This window comes from Sorex araneus, chromosome X, assembly GCF_027595985.1.
Source record: "Sorex araneus isolate mSorAra2 chromosome X, mSorAra2.pri, whole genome shotgun sequence".
NCBI classification, from domain to species: domain Eukaryota; kingdom Metazoa; phylum Chordata; class Mammalia; order Eulipotyphla; family Soricidae; genus Sorex; species Sorex araneus.
The window spans coordinates 229111384-229129902 of record NC_073313.1 but is presented as its reverse complement, the minus strand read 5'-3'; the positions used below and the strand labels follow the sequence as shown (position 1 = coordinate 229129902).

At 37.3% G+C, this 18519-nt stretch overlaps 1 protein-coding gene across 6 annotated transcripts in view; it reads left to right on the top strand.

Annotated features, from left to right (window-relative positions):
* The window catches only part of HECW2 (HECT, C2 and WW domain containing E3 ubiquitin protein ligase 2), a 396920-nt gene that overhangs the window by 168423 nt on the left and 209978 nt on the right, over positions 1–18519 (top strand). For all 6 annotated transcript variants that reach the window (XM_055120479.1, XM_055120478.1, XM_055120481.1 and 3 more), the window contains one exon: positions 2743–3069. In XM_055120479.1, coding sequence (XP_054976454.1) covers positions 2778–3069 — 292 coding nt within the window. In that variant the 5' untranslated portion in view covers positions 2743–2777. The remainder of the gene's footprint in view (positions 1–2742; positions 3070–18519) is intronic.

Sequence of the window (18519 nt, the reverse complement as noted above, 5' to 3'; positions counted from 1 at the left end):
GTTTTCCTAACTAGAAGAGAAAGTGAGAGGCAACTTTCCTCACCCCTACCTCTCCGTGAATGCCCCAGAGTCTGGAAAAGTTATTGGCAGATTGTCCAGGAGCAAGTTTTGTGGTATTAATGATTGGATTAATGCTCTCTTGAGCATTAATGATTGGATTAATGCTCTCTTGCCAACAGAACCAAGCACTGGGTTTTGCTTCTGTGTGATAGACAATAATGAAACTGAATGTTATCTCTTAGAAGTTGAACAATGGTAGTCACTGTTATCTCACAGGAATCTGGAGATAAGGAATTGGCAGTGGCTTTCTTCATTTCAGAGGCTAACTTGAAATTGACAAAATTGTAAGATTTGGGGGAGGGTAGTCTTCCAAGCAGTACTCAGGAGGCCAGGGAACTCCACATGGTTGATGCTTAGACAACCAAACTGATGGACCAGTGCATGGGCTTGAGGATGTGGTGCTGTTCAGGCCTTGCAACCTAGTGATGCTTGGGGTCCTCTAGAACCATATGTAACTCAGAGGACCATGCGGTGCCAGGAATTGAACTAGGGTTGGTCATAATCAAGGCATATACTGTAACCCCTGCACTTTCTCTCTAGCTTCCCTTCCCTTCCCTTTCCCTTTTTTCTTACCCTTTTCCCCTCCCTTCCCCTCCCCTCCCCTCCATTTTCTCCCTCCCCTACTTCACTTTGTACTTCAGGATCACTCCTAATATAGTGCTGGGGAATTGAGCCAAGGTTGGCTGCATGCAGGGCAAATAACTTAACCTTTGTACTCTATTTCCTCCCCTCTCTGGCTTATTCTATTTAACGAACTACTCTCAACATCACCCTGTGTTTCTGCAAACATTGTTTTCTTTATTTCTCAGAAAGAACTGGATAGTATTCCATTATGTGTCTGTGCTTACTCTTCCATCTGTGCTTCTTTCTATATCTTGTCTTTTATAAATAATACTACAATTTACCAAGACTATTTATTTTATATAGTGCTTTTATTTCTTATAGCCAGATTGGTGGGGTTGATGAATAATATGATAGTATTTAAAAAAATATTTTGAGAGCCTCTATATTGTTTTCATAGTGGCTTTACCAATTTGCATGTCAATCAACATATGTCAGCATTCCCTTTACCTCCTCATCAACATTTGTTTTTATTTGTCTTCTTGTTGACAGTCCTTGTAGTGGGTGAGAGGTCTTATCTTGTTTGGGTTTTGATTTGCATTTTCATATCTTTAAGTGATACTTAGAACCTTTTCATCAGCTTCTGGACCACTTGTATGTCTTTAGAAAACTATTCAGTTCCTCTCACACATTTTGAATATAGATAGGTTTTTGCTGTTGAGTTGTATGAGTTCTTCATATCTTTTGATATTAACTCCATATCAGATATCTGATTTTCAAAGGTTTCCATTTTTTATATTTTGTTGAAAATTTCCTTTGTTTTGCTGATGCTCTAAATTTTACGTAGTTCTACCCCATTTGTTTTTGTTGTCATATACAAAAACTCACTGTCAAAATCAATGTCAAGGGGAGGAACTTATCATCACTCTTTCTTCTAAGAATCTTATGGTTCCAAATCTTATATTCAAGTCTTTATTCCATTTGAGTTGATTTTAATCTTGGCTAAAGAACAGACTTCAGTAAATGGAATGAGAAATATGTCCCACCAGATGCCAAAGAATTGAAAGCCTTAAAACTGAGCCACTGCCTTAAAACATATCAAAAGTCAACTCAGAGTTCAGTTTTGTTCTTTGGCAATGTATGGGCCAGATCTCCCATTCCATATATTGGATAGTTAGTTTGTCCTTTAGCAAGTTTACAATACTGTTCAATAAGATACACAATAATAAAATATACAAGTACTTGATATTATTTAATGTATCATGCTGATAATACTGTTTTGAACAAGAGGTAGCAAGAGGGATGTGGGGAAAGAAACAAATGGAAATGCTGGAGTGTTGCAGTTTTAAATAAGGCCAGTGGGTTCAGTGAACATGAATCTTCTTTTTTTTCTTTTTGGGTCACACCTGGCGATGCACAGGGGTTACTCCTGGCTCTGCACTCAGGAATCACCCCTGAAAGTGCTCAGAGGACCATATGGGATGCTGGGAATCAAACCCAGGTCGGCCACGTGCAAGGCAAAACACCCTACCTGCTGTACTATTGCTCCAGCCCCTAGTGAACATGAATCTTAAGTGAGGAGATGACATTTGAGGCAGCTCTTGAAAAAGAGGTACAGTCCTGTGTGAAGGAAATCAAACATGTGACTGGTACTCTCTTAGTGGTATATTTTAACATGCCCATATTGGTTTTATCCTAACTGTATTTAATATGTGTCAGAGTTTTATGTCTGTTATGGTAAAATGTAACTGCAACAGAAAATAAACACAGGTAGGGGATGAAGGAGAGGAAGATGTTGTGTCTAAAGATGGAATGTTCTGGAAAGAATAGACCTTAAGGAAATGGTAGAGATCCCCTTCTCCATAGCGTCTGCGGACAAGCTGTGCTGAGCGAATCAAGGGCCAAGAGTGTGTGGTGGCCTTTGCCACATCATGTGACCTGTCTCTATAGGAATTATTTCTGACACCATCAGTTGACAGTAGAACAATAGGTTTTATTTTGACAGCAGAAGATTATTGCATGCCAAACTTTAATAAACACTCCAAAGGTTTTATGTCTGGGAAGTAAAGCTGATTCCTTGCATTGTAGCACTGATGCTTTGTGCTTGTGTATCTTTTGCAGCTTTGTAGGAAGCTCATCTCAGAGTGGCAGACAGGATGGCTAGCTCAGCCCGGGAGCACCTGCTCTTTGTGCGCCGTCGAAACCCTCAAATGAGGTATACACTGAGCCCAGAGAATCTCCAGAGTCTTGCTGCCCAGAGCTCTATGCCAGAGAACATGACCCTGCAGAGGGCCAACAGTGACACGGACCTGGTCACATCTGAGAGCCGCTCCAGCCTGACTGCCAGCATGTATGAGTACACGCTGGGGCAAGCCCAGAACCTCATCATCTTCTGGGACATTAAAGAGGAGGTGGACCCCAGCGACTGGATAGGACTGTATCACATAGGTGAGTCAAAGGAAATGGATATGCTCATCATGTGTGCTCATGTTTTCACTCTGACATTATATAATTTTGTATTTTCTCCTAGAAGAAAATATTCACACACAATGACTATAGCAAGACTACTGGAATTTTAATTTTTCTTCTTTGGAAGGGAGAGAATCAGAATCTCACAGAGGAAATATATTTGTGCTGTTATAAGTATTTGTGGTTGGGGGACACTGGGTTATATCCAGATTGTTTAGGGATCACTTCTGACTTTGTGCTCAGGGGTCTCTTCTGGCCATGCTCAGGATCAAACTGGGGTCAGTTGGATGCAAGGCAAATGCCTTAACTGCCATACTTTCTCCAGCCCAACATAAATCTTTGTGGCTAATTTCTACCCAAATTAAATGTTAGAAATTTCAGGTTTTACAGGACTCTCTTTTTAAAACCTTTATGTTTCCATTTTTGAAAGAAATAACTATTAACATTGGTTAATATTTTTAATTGATGAAAATAATGTTTAGATTTAGAAAATTAATATAAAAATTATGTTTTCTGAAGGAGGCATTTTATTCAGAGCCATTTACAATCTCTGACAACCTTTTTACTTTAAAGTTATTTGCTGTGCCCTAGATCAATTAGATGAGGGAAGCGTCCTATTCTAATGAATGATTTAGAAATAATCTACTGTTTTTAATAATGAAAGTGGCTCAGTTCAATTTGTGCCTGTTTACATCTTTATTTCATAGGGAGGTGAGTGAGGAATATCACTCAGTGTATCCGGAATATCAGAGTATAGAGACTGCTTTATATAAGCAAAAATCAAAACTTACCAACCATAAAGAAAATTAAACTTGATAATAATGCAATCTTTACATATTTACATATTTACCAAATATGTAATATCTATTGTGAATAGGATTGTTTTTCTCTTTTTCTTCATTGCTTGCATATGGAAATGCCCCAAATTTCTGTTTGTTGATTTCATAGCCTGCCACTATAATAATTCTGTCATTTCTATTAGGGTTTTCTAAGTATATAATATCATCTTATTCACAAATGGTATTTGTTTGACTTCTCTTCCAGTCTGGATCACCTCACTATTTTTTTATTGCTTAAGTTCTATGACAAGGACATCAATAGTTTGTTGGACAATAGTGGCTGAAGTGGACATCCTTGTCTTGTGTATAATCTTAAAAGGCTTTCAGTTTTTCATCACTGAGTTAAATGTTAACTGTGAATTTGTAGTAAGTGGCTTTCACAGTATTGAGAAGCAATCCTTCTATCCCTATTTGTTGAGAGTTTTTATCTGTGAATGAGATGTGAGAATTAGCCTACAGAACTGAGTTTGCAAGATGATGGGGTGGGGTGGGTGAAGACTTTCTTGAAACGTAGTGGTGGAGGGACAATAACAGTGGTGGTGGATGTGCAATTGAAATATAATGTCTGAACCTCATTTATTAACAGTATTATAAATCTCAGTGCTTAAATGAAGACTAAAATAAGACTAAGTTGCTCTTAAGGTCTATTGTTGGCCATAATATTTCTTTTAACATTTTAAATTTCAAATTTTTATTTAGGCACTCTGATGTACAAGATGGCTAAAAAATAATAGAGTCGCAGGCATACAGATTTCTAAAACTACATCAACTACGCGTGTCGGCATTCCTCTATCAATATATCAAGTCCCTCTCCCTGCCCTTCCCTCTTGATAAACTCTTTTAAAAAATTATTTCAGTATGGGTCACATGTTTGCAATAGCTTTAATCTTATAGTTTTGCTGCACATTACCTCACCTTACCCCTAGCAAAGTTCCAAGGCCATTAATCAATATTCCTATGTCATTCTGTAATTCACCTCATTTTTCAACACCCTCTTTCCCCTTACTTGGCATTCTCAGTTCTCTAATTCAGGGTCAAGTGCTTACCATTATTTGAGTCCTTCCATTTCCTTGTCTTTTTTTTTCTGTAATGCAGATGAAGGAGATTATAGTTGTATTTTTCCTTCTTCCCCTATTTTGCTTATCATGATACCCTAAGTTGTAGCAATCTGTATGATTGCATCATTTCTTATGTCTCTGTCATATTCCATTCTGTATATATACTATAACGTCTTTGTCCCTTCACCTGTCATTGGACATTTGGGCCATTTATATGCCCTAGCTAGTGTACTCAACACTGTAATGCGCATAGACATGCATAGGTCTTGGAATTGATGTTCTTGTGTTTTGGGTATGGATACCAAGAAGTGAAAATTTTGGGTTATAGGGAAGCTATAGTCTTTTTTTTTTTTTTAAAGAAATCTTTGTACTGTCTTGTTTAGAGACTAAACTAGGTAGTATTCCCACCAGCAGTGACTGATGATTCCTTTTTTCACTACATACCCACCAACATGGATTGTTTCCAGTCTTCTATATGTGTCATTCTCAGTGATGTGAGATCATACATCATTGTCATTTTGATTTATGCTTTTCTAACAATAAGCCATGATGAATAGTTTTTACATGCCTACTGACAGACTGTATGTCCTCTTATGTAAGTGTCTGTTCATCTTCTTCTCCACTTTGGATGATATGTAACAAAAAAAGATATGATATATGATATAGATGACATATGATTTAAAAAAGATATATTTTGTTGACCTTTGTGGGTACTTTATATATTTTAGATATTAATCTGTTATCTCATATATTGTGTATAAACATAGTTTGCTACATGGTGTCTAAATTTTTTTTAATGTTTTATTAGTGAATCACCGTGAGGTACAGTTACAAATTTATAAACTTTCGTGTTTGCATTTCAGTCATACAGTGATCGTTTACCCATCCCTCCACCAGTGCCCATTCTCCCCCACCAATGTTCCCAGTATCACTCCTCCCACCCCTACCCCATCCCCCACCACCCCACCCTGCCTCTGCGGCAGGGCATTCCCTTTTGTTCTCTCTCTTTTTGGGTGTTGTAGTTTGCAATAGAGGTATTGCAAAAACATCTTTTTTAAAGAAAAAAAAGTTTTTAATGAAATTTTGGGGACTGGGAGATCTTGGTTGTCAGGACGTGTAGTGCATGCTTAGGGACATGAATATGACCCCTGGTCCACATGCCCCTCAGCATTGTTGGCTGTGTCCAGGGTGGTTCTTAGGCACTGTCCAGGTTGCCCAGTGGCCTCCCCACACCCAGAATCATTAGGCTGGAGCACCACCACCTCATTGGTGCTGGCCTGGTTGAATAAGTGTCTCGTAAAATGGCCCCTTCTCCCCCCGGGAAGGTCCCTACCTCACAAAAAGTTGGGAAATTGAAACTATTACCTGTTCATATTTTTTCCTATCTAATTTTACTTTCTTCTTCTTTTAAAAAGCCATTTCATGCTATCCTACAAAGTGTTGAGGTCTGGTTATTATCTTTCTACTTTCCTCATATCTAGATTATCTTCATAATTTCATCAGATCTATAGCCAATATATTTAAGTTCATAAACTTTTTTTCATTTTCCACTTTCATCAGGGCTATTCTGTAAATTTTGTTCTTCATTTATATTTCTCTCACAACCCCCTTCGCCTTCCCTTCATTTCATTATTGTTGCTGCTTTAGACAGGGATTGCAGACATGCCAGGTTGTGATTTCCAGAAGTCAAATGTCAGGTTGCAGGGCTCACGCAGTTAGCAGCATTCAGTGTCCTTGAGTGTTTCATTTCTTCCTCCCCCCCATCCATCATAAACAAAATAGTTGATTTTTTTCCCTTTGGTCCCTATTTCTAACCCAAGAAAAATAGTTTTTAATTCTTTTTTTTTGGGGGGGGGGATGCACACTGTGAGATGCTCAGGTTATACTCCTAGCTTGGTGATGTTGCTCCTAGTTTATTCTGTACCGAGAATGAAGACTGAGTTCTGCACGTTACTCTTCTTTAACTGTAGTGCTAGCCCCACAGTCTGAGACAGTAGATATGGCTGCTTTCTATAGTTGCAAGGTAATTTACCTTTTAAAATCCAGGGCCAAGGGTTTATCCTGATCTGATACTGTCTGTTCCCTTGTTTTATCTGAATTCTGCAGATGAGGGAGATCGTCCGGTAATCATCCTTCCCCTCTGACTTTTTTCACTTAACATGATGCTCATGAAGATCATCATTTAGACAGCATTTTTTTAAATGCTTGAACTCTTTTTACCTGAAATGATGCCATGTGATGTGATATCTTGAGTTGTTGTATTCATGTTGTAACTATACGCTATCAGGAAGATTTATTTATTTTTGATTAAGCAAAATTTTATTGAAACTTATTTAGAAAGATGTGACGGAAGAGAGAAGGAGTAATGTGTGTTCAAGACAGAATATAGGGTTCTATATAGTAGAAATAAGTAAGCAAAGAAACAGGGACAAGCAAGTGAGATATATGTTTGAGAGAACACAGGTTTAAAAAGCAAGCCTCGCCAAAAACACACAGCAGAAACACCATCGACACTCCTGTGTTCATTGCAGTGCTATACACAGTAGCCATAATCTGGAAACAACCTGAATGCCTGAGAACAGATAAATGGATAAACAAACTATGGCACATCTAGACAATGTAATACAATGCAGCTATTAGGAAAAATGAAGTTATGAAATTTGCCTTTAAATGGATGGATATGGAGAGTATCATGCTGAGTGAAATGAGTCAGAAGGAAAGGGTCAGATATTGAATGACTGCATTCACTTGTGGTATATATTTTTAAAAAAATGATATGAGGTTATTATCCAAGGCCAGGTAAAACAGGGGCCAGGGGGACTGGTCGCTGATTGGAATCTCCCACAAGTGTGTTGGGGGTAGAGGGTAGGAAAGATAGAGAAGGGACTAGTATGACATAATAGTCAGAAGTTGACTGGACAAGAACTGAGTGTTAAAAGCATGTAAAGAGATCTACATGACAACCTTTTAGTATCTGTTTATCTATGTTGCATACCACAATGCCCAAAAGGATGGAGGGAGGGAGGGGGAGAGAGGTGGAGGGAGGGAGGGAGGGAGGGAGGGAGGGAGGGAGAGACAGAGAGAGAGAGAGAGAGAGAGAGAGAGAGAGAGAGAGAGAGAGAGAGAGAGAGCTGCCATAGAGTCAGGCTGAGGTTGGGGGTGAAGGGTGATAGGAGGTAAACTGGGAGACTGGGAAATGTACACTGGTGGAGGGATGGTGTTGGAACATGTATGACTGAAACCTAATCATTAACAGTTTTGTAAGAGTCTATCTCACAGTGATTCAACAAAAAGTAAATAAATAAAGAGCAAGCTTCAGTCAAAAGATTTAAGAGTAGTTATGAGAGGAAAGATGGAAAGACTAAAATCAGCACTCTAAATTCCTATATGTCAAAGTTTCTGTATGTTGTACATGTTTAAAAATTTTTTTTTTCACTACTTAAGTCATAGTTCGTGAGATTTTCCTGATCCAGCAGTTACTCAAGTTTTGGGGTGGCTATGAAGATGAGAAAGGAAAAACAAAGGGAACAAAGGGAACATTAGCTGACTTTTTATGAGTAGAACAAAAGAATAAGTGGGCTCTTTTTCTAGTTTCTACTTCAGGGAGAGTTCTTGGGACTGCTTTAATGTAAGTCAAATCCATAAGGTTTTTTTTTTTTTTTTAAGAAGTATCAAAACGTTGATAGAAAAATTTTGAAAAAAGTAACTGAAAGCTCATGAGGGAAATTTCCAAAGATTTATTAGGACCAATAATATATTGAAAGAATTTTTCACCTGAATGATTTGCAACCTGGAGATGTGCAATGACAGTTTTCTTGGGCACTGTTACGTGAAGATAGGTGAGAGCATACATTTGAAAGGAGATTCAAAGTTAGGATGGAGAAAATAATTTTGGGGTTCAGACTGTGTTACTTACTTTAGATTGTTGATCAAACAACAATGCACATAATCGATTCTCTGGATTAGGGAAATGCATGTCTGAGAATGTAGACTTCTCTACACTAGTACATGTGTCAGGAATAGCTTCTATACCTTATAGTAGGAGGAAGTCACTCCCCTACATTTGTGACCTGAAGAAGTCAGCCTGTTTCCTAGCAACGCCTGGTTTTATTTGTGGAACAGAAAGATGGTCTCTATAGAAATAAGTCCCAAAGGGGAAGGATTTGGGTGAAACATCAGACTGATGAGGTGTGGCTTATTGGCACACTTACATTTTGACATTTTGATTGTTTCTTTTGGCTTACTTTCACACTGCCCCCCCCCTGCCAAGTGTCCAAGTGTTGTTTTGTTTTTGTTTGAGTAATTTTAAATACTATTTTATACCTCTCTCCAAATGACTTTTGATACCACTAATCTGGAAGAAGAATATATCCTTCTTGATTAGAAAAAGAAACCTTTTCTAGGCATTTTTCTCAGGACATAGGTCCTATTAGTCCCCCCACCCCCTGTTGAAAATATCAAAGTCCCATTTTGGGAAACACTGGATGTGAACATTGTTCTCAGAGACAGATGCTATTTGCATTTTTTTGATCCAGAAAGTCTCACACAGATGTTGAGTTTTCTAGAGATCATCACAAAATCTCAAAGCTTTAACAGTAGCTTGTCGATGATTTTCATAAATTATTAGGTTTATAATTATTGGCTTCAAAAATTAAAATTACTGCATGCCAGAAATTTAACCATGCTGACTTTTGAACTATCTTAACAAAAAGAACCAAACAACACATGTAAAAACACATAGACTGTTCAGCAGAGTTTACCATGAAAATTCAAATGGAAACCTTTAAAGAGTAGACAGAACATATTAAAATTTTTCAGATTCCTTATCTGATTTCCCATTTAGTCTTTAGTGGGTTCTCTGAAAGATCACTCAGAGATCCATGCTGAATAATACTTAGTCAACTGGGCCAGATGGTTCCATGAGCCCATGGATGCTCAGGTGGTATTTGGGGATTGAATGCATGTATCTGCATGTCTGCACATGTCCCTGACCATTGCACTATCCTTCAGACTTATTTTTATTTGCTTATCTTTTTTTCCTAACTGTTCAAACTAAAATCACTTTCAGGCAGCTTATATTTGCCTTTTCTCCAATATGCAGGCAGCTTCAGGTACCAGAACCAACTTAGAAAAATTAGGGTTATCTAAGACCATAGACTCATGGTCAGATTTGTAATTAATTTTTCTAACCCTGGTTTTCTTGTTTGAATTAAATAAAGAGCTAAGAAAAGAAGCAGTATTATGAGGAATACATGAGATTCATGAGATTTTTTTTTCTATTTGCTTAAGTATTCATTTATGTCCATACAAGGACCAAACAGGCCTCACACATGCAGGGCCAGTGCTCTACTGCTGACCAGACTGCTGGCCCCTAAATGGTATGGTATAGCGCTATTAGTTGGATTGCTGGACTCATGGTAAGGTTTTATTTGTTTGTATAGTATCATTAATATCTTGTTTACTATTAACAATAAGTTATAACTTTCCTGGTAGTCTAAAGTTGGAGTAAAAAGTTTATTCATTGATGGATCCACAAGAACAGATTTCCAGATTAAAGTAACGCGTTGGACAACTTCTGCTTTCAGAAACAAAAATCCACTTTTTTGAAATAGAACTTTAGAAATTATATAACATACTTAAAATATGAATGCTATATAAAAAGTGTTTGGGTCTTATCTAGGTCCTAAGCCAACATTCTTTTTGAGGTGATGACAAAGCTGTTGTTTAATCTGAGATTCAATAAAATGAAAATTTTTATGTATTAACTATTTAATTTCTAGAGTAGTCACTAAATATGTTTTAGAGTGTCTGTTCTTAAAACTCCCTGGACATTTTTACAGAATTACCACCAAAGAGAACTTGTTTCATGTAATGTCTTTAAATTGAAAAAAAAAAGCTCTTAGAAGTAAGAACATTGAACATGCAGTTGTTGTTTTTAACAACAATAAATTAAATTTTATTGCTTAATTGTATTGTCAAGATAGGCCAAATAATACTGAATCCTCAGTGAAGTGATAGAATAATTTATTGATTTATTGCTAATGTTATTTTTTCATTGTTTTCAATGTTATGTATCCACAATATGTGTCCACAATGTTATGGATTGGCAGGGGGCTTGTAAACTGTGCAGTCATTTAGGGGCACAAAATCAGTATTCTCTCTCTCTCCCTCTCTCTAATATATTTTGCTTGCCATATTGCATTATGATTGTTTCAGCTGTCTTGTCATCACACCATCTAGAGCATGAGCCTTTCGGGGCAGGTGTCAAAGGAAGAGGGAGCTCTAATTCCAGTTGTTAAATGCTTTGGCTCCAAGGTAACACATTTTACTTCTGTTCACTCTGTCATTCATCAGTCATCCCAGGATTCTGCCTGATTGCATGGGGCTCTGGGAATGAAATAAGTCTTTGCAAGTCAATGGAGAATCAATGTCTCCATCATCCTAGATGTGTCTTGCTAAAAAAGCCTTATTCTATATGTTGTTTCAAAGCTAAGACAATTGTGGTACATACTCATTCAGAGGATGGATGCTAGGGGTTAGAAAATGTCCTTCTTTGGGATACACTCTGCTCAAGGTTTGTGAAGACGGAATGGAAGCACAGACTCAGAGCAGTAGCAAGGGCACTGCCTGACATTGTGAGTGAGCAATAACAATTAGTGGGTTTGAAATCATGCTTTTCCATTGGTGTTTCAAATCATCAAGTATCTTCTTTTTAATGTGTATGTTGAAGATTTGGTTCTCAGAGAAGTCTGTGTGTTTAAAGTTATTATGGGAGACTTCCCTGGATGTTAGTTTGGTTTTAAAAAGTTTTGTTAATCAGTGTTTTTGAAGATACTTCAGTATGTTTTCTCTCCTAACACACTGGTTGCATGTAACACCCAAATTAACACTATTTCGTGCATATATTGAGATACTAATATAATTTTCTTCTGTAATAAATAAAATAATTACTATAAATACTAGAAAGTTCCTCAATTTATCATAACTAATAATATTGATAATCATAATGCATTAATTATAAATAAATATTCAATTGAATAGTGTCCAGTGGATTTATTGCCCTCAATATGAGATTATAAAAGGACTAAGAGGTTGGTTTTCAAGTGTGGAGTATGGACAGACCTGAACTTAGATCCTGACTCAGTTGGTGTTTGGAAGTTCCTTAACTCTTCTGAGTTGATTTGCTCATGTACAAGACTGAATAATATCAGTCTTCTAAAGTGGCAAGGAAAATGAAATGAGATGCCATTTGTAATGTGTATACACAGCCAGTTGCTTCACAGGAGTAGCTACCACCCAACTCAAAATCACTTGTTGAGATCTTGCGTATTTTATCTGCCATAGCCAATGGAAAGCAAACATAAAACTGCTCACCCTTTACCAGGGTGAGATACAGATATGAATGATGCATTTAGTAGTTTGAGTAGGGGTGTCTAGATCAGTATTTCAGAAACAAGTAATGCATGGAGGAAGAAACATTTAATGCCTGGGAAAGTGTTCAGGGCTTGGAAGCATTGGAAAAAGGGCTTCACCAAGAAGGTGATTATTTTGGCTTTTTGGGAAATAGTGATACCCTGGTGTTTCTAAGAGAAAAGGCCATTTAGGAGTTGCAGAAAACATAGGCACAAGCCAGTCTTTCTCATGATGGCTTTAAGTATCCAGTAGTTGAAGATTGTAACTCCTGACTCTACCCCCTTTACCTGGTTCTCTTCTGTGCCACCTATTACAGAGGATTCAGACATCACCTACCCTGTGAGGTACCTCTAGTTCTTCCAACAGTTCATCCTTTTTTCCTGCTGTGTTAGGATTGATTTTTCTCTGATTTTTCTTTTGTGGCTGAAGTGCTGATTGCATTCTGCTCCATTTTTTCTTTTTCTCTCTCTGTTTCTTCATTTGTACTCTTAACTCCTTACTTGTATCTTATGCCTAATGCATCCTGAATACTTCTTCCAGATCTGTGTTATGTTAACCTTGTAGATGAATTAATTTTGTGAAAGAACAGGTTTTATTTTTTTAATTTTTATTGAATCACTGTGAAATAGTTACTAGCTTTCATGTTTGGATTACAGTCACACAATGATCAAACACCCTCCCTCCACCAGTGCACATTCCCCACCACCAGTATCCCCAGTATACCCTCCCTTTCCCACTCTCCCCCTGCCTCCATAGCAGACAATATTCCCCATACTCTCTCTCTACTTTTGGGCATTATGGCTTGCAACACAGACACTGAGAGGTCATCATGTTTGGTTCATTATCTACTTGTAGCACACATCGCCCGTTCCGCCTGATTCCTCCAGCCATCATTTTCTTAGTGATCCCGTCTCTGTTCCATCTGCCTTCTCCCCTCCACTCATGAAGCAGTCTTTCACTCTGGGGCAATCCCCCTGGCCCTTGTATCTACTGTCCTTGGGTGTCAGCCTCATGTGATGTTATTCTGTACTCCACAAATGAGTGCAGTCCTTCTATGTCTGTCCCTCTCTTTCTGACTCATTTCACTTAGCATGATACTCTCCATGTTTATCCATTTATAAGCAAATTTCATGACTTCATCTCTCCTAACAGCTGCATAGTATTCCATTGTGTAGATGTACCAAAGTTTCTTTAACCAGTCATCTGCTTTAGGGCACTTGGGTTGTTTCCAGATTTGGGCTATTGTGAACAGAGCTACAATGAATGTATAGGTGCAGATGTCATTTCTACTGTGCTTTTTTGCATCCTCAGGATATATTCCCAGAAGTGGTATTGCGGGGTCATATGGAAGCTCAATTTCTAGTTTTTGAAGGACTGTCCATATTGTTTTCCAGAAAGGCTGGACCAGTCTGCATTCCCACCAACAGTGAAGGAGCGTCCCTTTTTCGCCACATCCACGCCAGCATTGGTTGCTTTTTTTCATTTGAATGTGTGCCAGTCTTTGTGGTGTGAGATGATATCTCATTGTTGTTTTGATTTGCATCTCCGTGATGACTAGTGATGTGGAGCATTTTCTCATGTGCCGTTTGGCCATTTGTATTTGAAAGAATAGGTTTTAATCTGAGCAGTTATGACATTAAAGTAAACATTTTTATTAAAGCTGATTAAGCATTATGAGGTTTTCTCAAATTTCTTCTGTCCAACAAACCATTTTTGTATTAATTCATTTAATTATTTGACAGTATTATGAGTTTATTATGTAGCTGGAATCAGAAATAATTTTCAAAATAAATTATTTGAAATTATAATTCAGAGATCAAAATTCTAGTTTTTTTTTTTCCCATTCATTATACAATATATTGACCTTTGCTTTCTGAATCCTTGTGGACTTTTTCTTCAATATTGAAAGAACTATATTTGTAAGTAGAAGTAATTTGTTTTCTAAATTCAGAATAGTTGCTGCTACATGCTTATTTTTATTTAATTTTTGTTCTCATTTCTGAAAGTTGTGTGTATGAAGAATAGAGCTATATATTTTTAACAATCTGAATCATGTATCTTTGTATCTCAGTATTGCTTTTACATTTTATTACTGGCATAAAGAACTACTGTTTATGAAAATATTGATGTGTTAAGTTATCATCTTTTATCTTTTTAAAAATAAATAAGTACTAGTTTTTTAAATATGGTTATGGTTCATATGTTGTGATGCACGGCATATTTGTTACTGAAAGTCCAAACTAATGTAAAACCATGGCATTTCCAACTGAGAAGTTACTGATTTAACATATTGGATTCTAAAAATTAATAACATATTTTTTAAAGCGTCCATATAGATTTTTTTTCTGGGTGGGGGGTGACTACACTGGTGCTTAGGGCTTGGTGATTAGGTTACTCTTGGTGGTACTCTGGTGACCATGGTATATGGGTGATAGAATTCAAGACTCATATGAAAAACTTGTACACTAGCACTTTGAGTCATCTTTCCAGCCTCTAAATAGATTTTGAAGTTATAAATCTGTCTTGTAATTTTTGTATGAGAAGGCATTTGTATGAAAAAAAATGCCTTAAGAATTTAGTGAACATCTGGAGGAGGTTAAATTCTTATGAATTTTGGACTGTGTGACAGCTATATTTTTTCTGTTTGCTTTAACTGCCAAAATCTGTCATTTCTGAGTTATTTGAAGTTGATAAACAAGGTCAACTGTTCTGTACACAGTAACTGCTGGTTTACAAGGTTACAGATCAGCATATATCAAGTAGCTGGGAATATTCTAATCCATCATGTGATCCATTGGCCTATGAAATTAATAAAATACCTTTTTCAAATTTGTTATTTATAAAAGCCTTTCTAACTACAATAATATTGCTAATTATAAGCAGCTACATTATCATCTTTCATTATGTTTTGCTATCTGTGGAACCTTACAAATTTCTCATTCTTTATAAGTTTTACTTAAAAGCAAGGAAACTTCTATGCAAGGAAATTGGATGTTGGTATTAAAGTACAATTTCTCTCTCTCTCTCTCTATATATATATATGCACATGTATATACACAAATATATATGTGCACATATATATATATTATGTATATAGTTAGTTGGAGCCATTAGCTACATAATTTTCCTGTTGAGGTTTCTTTTTAAAGCAGAGTTAAAGAAGTTTTAGATTTAGAGATAAAATTAGTGGCTATTCCACTGGCATAATCTTAAAATTAGTCACTATTTCACTGGCATCATTTATTTATTTATTTTTTTTTCTTTTAATTATTTTATTGATTCACCATGTGGAAAGTTACAAAGCTTTCAGGTTAAAGTCTCAGTTATACTATGCTCAAACACCCATCCCTTCACCAGTGCACATATTCCACCACCAAGAATCATGATATACCTCTCCCCTTCCCCCCACCTCCCCAGCACCCACCCCGCATGTGTAACTGGTAAATTTCACTTTACTTTCCCTTTACTTTGATTACATTCAATATTTAAACAAAAAAATTCACTATTATTGATTTGGAGTTTCTCCCCCCTAAAGTCGATCTGCTGAAAAGAAAGCATTTGGTAATTTGTTTTCCATTGCTGAGAATGAAGAGATATGAGGTCAGGAGGCCGCACTAGCAGCAGCATAGTTTTGGATTTCTGTATTTTAGTATTTTAGTAACTAAGTCCAGAGAAATGTCTGCCAGGAATCGCAACATTGTAAGCTTGTGCCTCTCAGCTACTTTATATTCCACATATGAGTGCGATCTTTCTATGTCTGTCTCTTTCTTTCTGACTCATTTCACTCAGCATGATACTTTCCATGTTGATCCACTTATATGCAAATTTCATGACTTCATGTTTTATGACAGCTATGTAGTATTCCATTGTGTAAATATACCAGAGTTTCTTTAGCCAATCATCTGTTTTCGGGCACTCTGGTTTTTTCCATATTGTGGCTATTGTAAACAGAGCGGCAATGAACATGGAAATGCAGATGTCATCTCTACTATACCTTTTTGCCTCTCCGGGATATATTCCCAGGAGTGGTATTGCTGGGTCAAATGGGAGCTCAATTTCTAACTTTTTGAGAATCGTCCATATTGTTTTCCAAAAGGGCTGAACCAGTCGGCGTTCCCACCAGCAGTGAAGGAGAGTCCCTTTCTCCCCACATCCACGCCAACACCGGTTGCTTTTGTTTTTTGGGATCTGGGCTAGTCTCTGTGGTGTGAGATGATATCTCATTGTTGTTTTGATCTGCATTTCCCTGATAATTAGTGATGTGGAACATTTTCTCATGTGCCTCTCAGCCATTCGTATTTCTTCTTTGGGAAAGTTTCTGTTCATTTCATCACCCCATTTTTTGATCGGGTTGGCAGTTTTCTTCTTGTGGAGTTCAACCAGTGCATTGTATATCCTTGTTATCAACCCTTTATCAGATGGGTACTGTGTAAATATCCTTTCCCATTCTGTAGATTGTCTTTGTATTTTGGTCACTGTTTCTCTTGAGGTGCAGAAGCTTCTTAGTTTGAGAGAGTCCCATTTATTTATCTCTGTTTTCAGTTGCTTGGCCAGTGGCGTGTCAGCTTTGAAGATACCAGTGTCTTCAATGTCGTGGAGGGCTTTGCTGACCTTATCTTCAATGTACCTTAGGGATTCTGGTCTGATGTTGAGGTCTTTAATCCATTTTGATCTGATTTTTGTACATGGTGATAGATGGAGGTCTAAGCCCATTTTTTTGCATGTAGCCATCCAGTTTTGCCAGCACAATTTGTTAAACATGCTTTCCTTGCTCCACTTCACATTTCTTGCTCCCTTATCAAAGATTAGATGATCATTTATTTGGGGGTGTATGTGAAAGTATTCAACCCTATTCCTTTGGTCTGCAGCTCTGCCTTTGTTCCAATACCATGCTGTTTTAATGACTACCGCTTTGTAGTAGAGTTAGAAGTTGGGGAGGTTGATTCCTCTCATTTTCTTTTCCCCAAGAATTGCTTTAGCTATTTGTGGGGGCTTATTGTTCCATATGAATTTCAGGAGCGCTTGCTCCATTTCTTTGAAGAATGTCAAGGGTATTCCTATAGGGATCACATTGAATTTGTACAATGCTTTGGGGAGAATTGCTATTTTGACAATATTAATTCTTCCAATCCATGAGCAGGGGATGTCTTTCCATTTCCTCCTGTCCTCTTTTATTTCCTGAAGTAGTGTTTTATAGTTTTCATTATACAAGTCCTTTACCTCCTTTGTTAAGCTGATTCCGAGGTACTTGATTTTTTGAGGCGCAATTGTGAACGGGATTGCTTTTCTCAGGTCACTTTCTTCTCTCTCATTATTTGCATATAGGAAAGCCATGGACTTTTGGGTATTGATTCTATAGTCACTGGCATCATTTATACAGGAGAAATGGGGGGCCCAGATAGATCAAGTTGTCTGCCCATTGTTTGTCATAAAATAGTAAAAACAATAATAATAATTATGTGTATAGATATATTGGACTATTTATAGAGAGAATATATATGTGTGTGTGTATAGTGTCTAATTTTGAATTTCCTCCATAATGGAGTTGTCTTTTGGAGGGACTTCTGTGCTAAGGCCAATTCCTTGGGAGATTTTTGAGTATGTAAAAATTACCCTTGAAGACCATGTGGGAAGGTAATATGACCCAACATGTTTAGCACCACCAATTTTCCTCCCAGTATTGGAACAAACTGCTGCCTTAAGTATCAGTGAAGCAGTGAACTGGTGTTTGAGGGTTGTTTTTATATATAAAAGTTCCAAACCCTGTCATTTAAAACTAAAATTCCACTTAGTGTGGTGGGATGCATGGAAGAATTGCCTATTTCATGCTCCCTCTAGGAGCTGGCCTGCATTCAGGGTCTGAATGGCTCCAGGACTATTTAGATTATTCTCTTTCTCACTGTCTTCTCCTGTCCCCAGGGAGTTTGTGTGGCTCTCTCAGAATATGCTAACAGGCATTTGCTGTGCTTCCCTGAACATAGTTTCACCTTTGAAAATTCAAGGCAGTACAATGAGTCTGTTTTTTTTTTTAATTTTTATTTTATCACCACGTGGAAAGTTACAAAGTTCTGAGGTTTATGTCTCAGTTATACAATATTCAAACACCATCCCTTCACCAG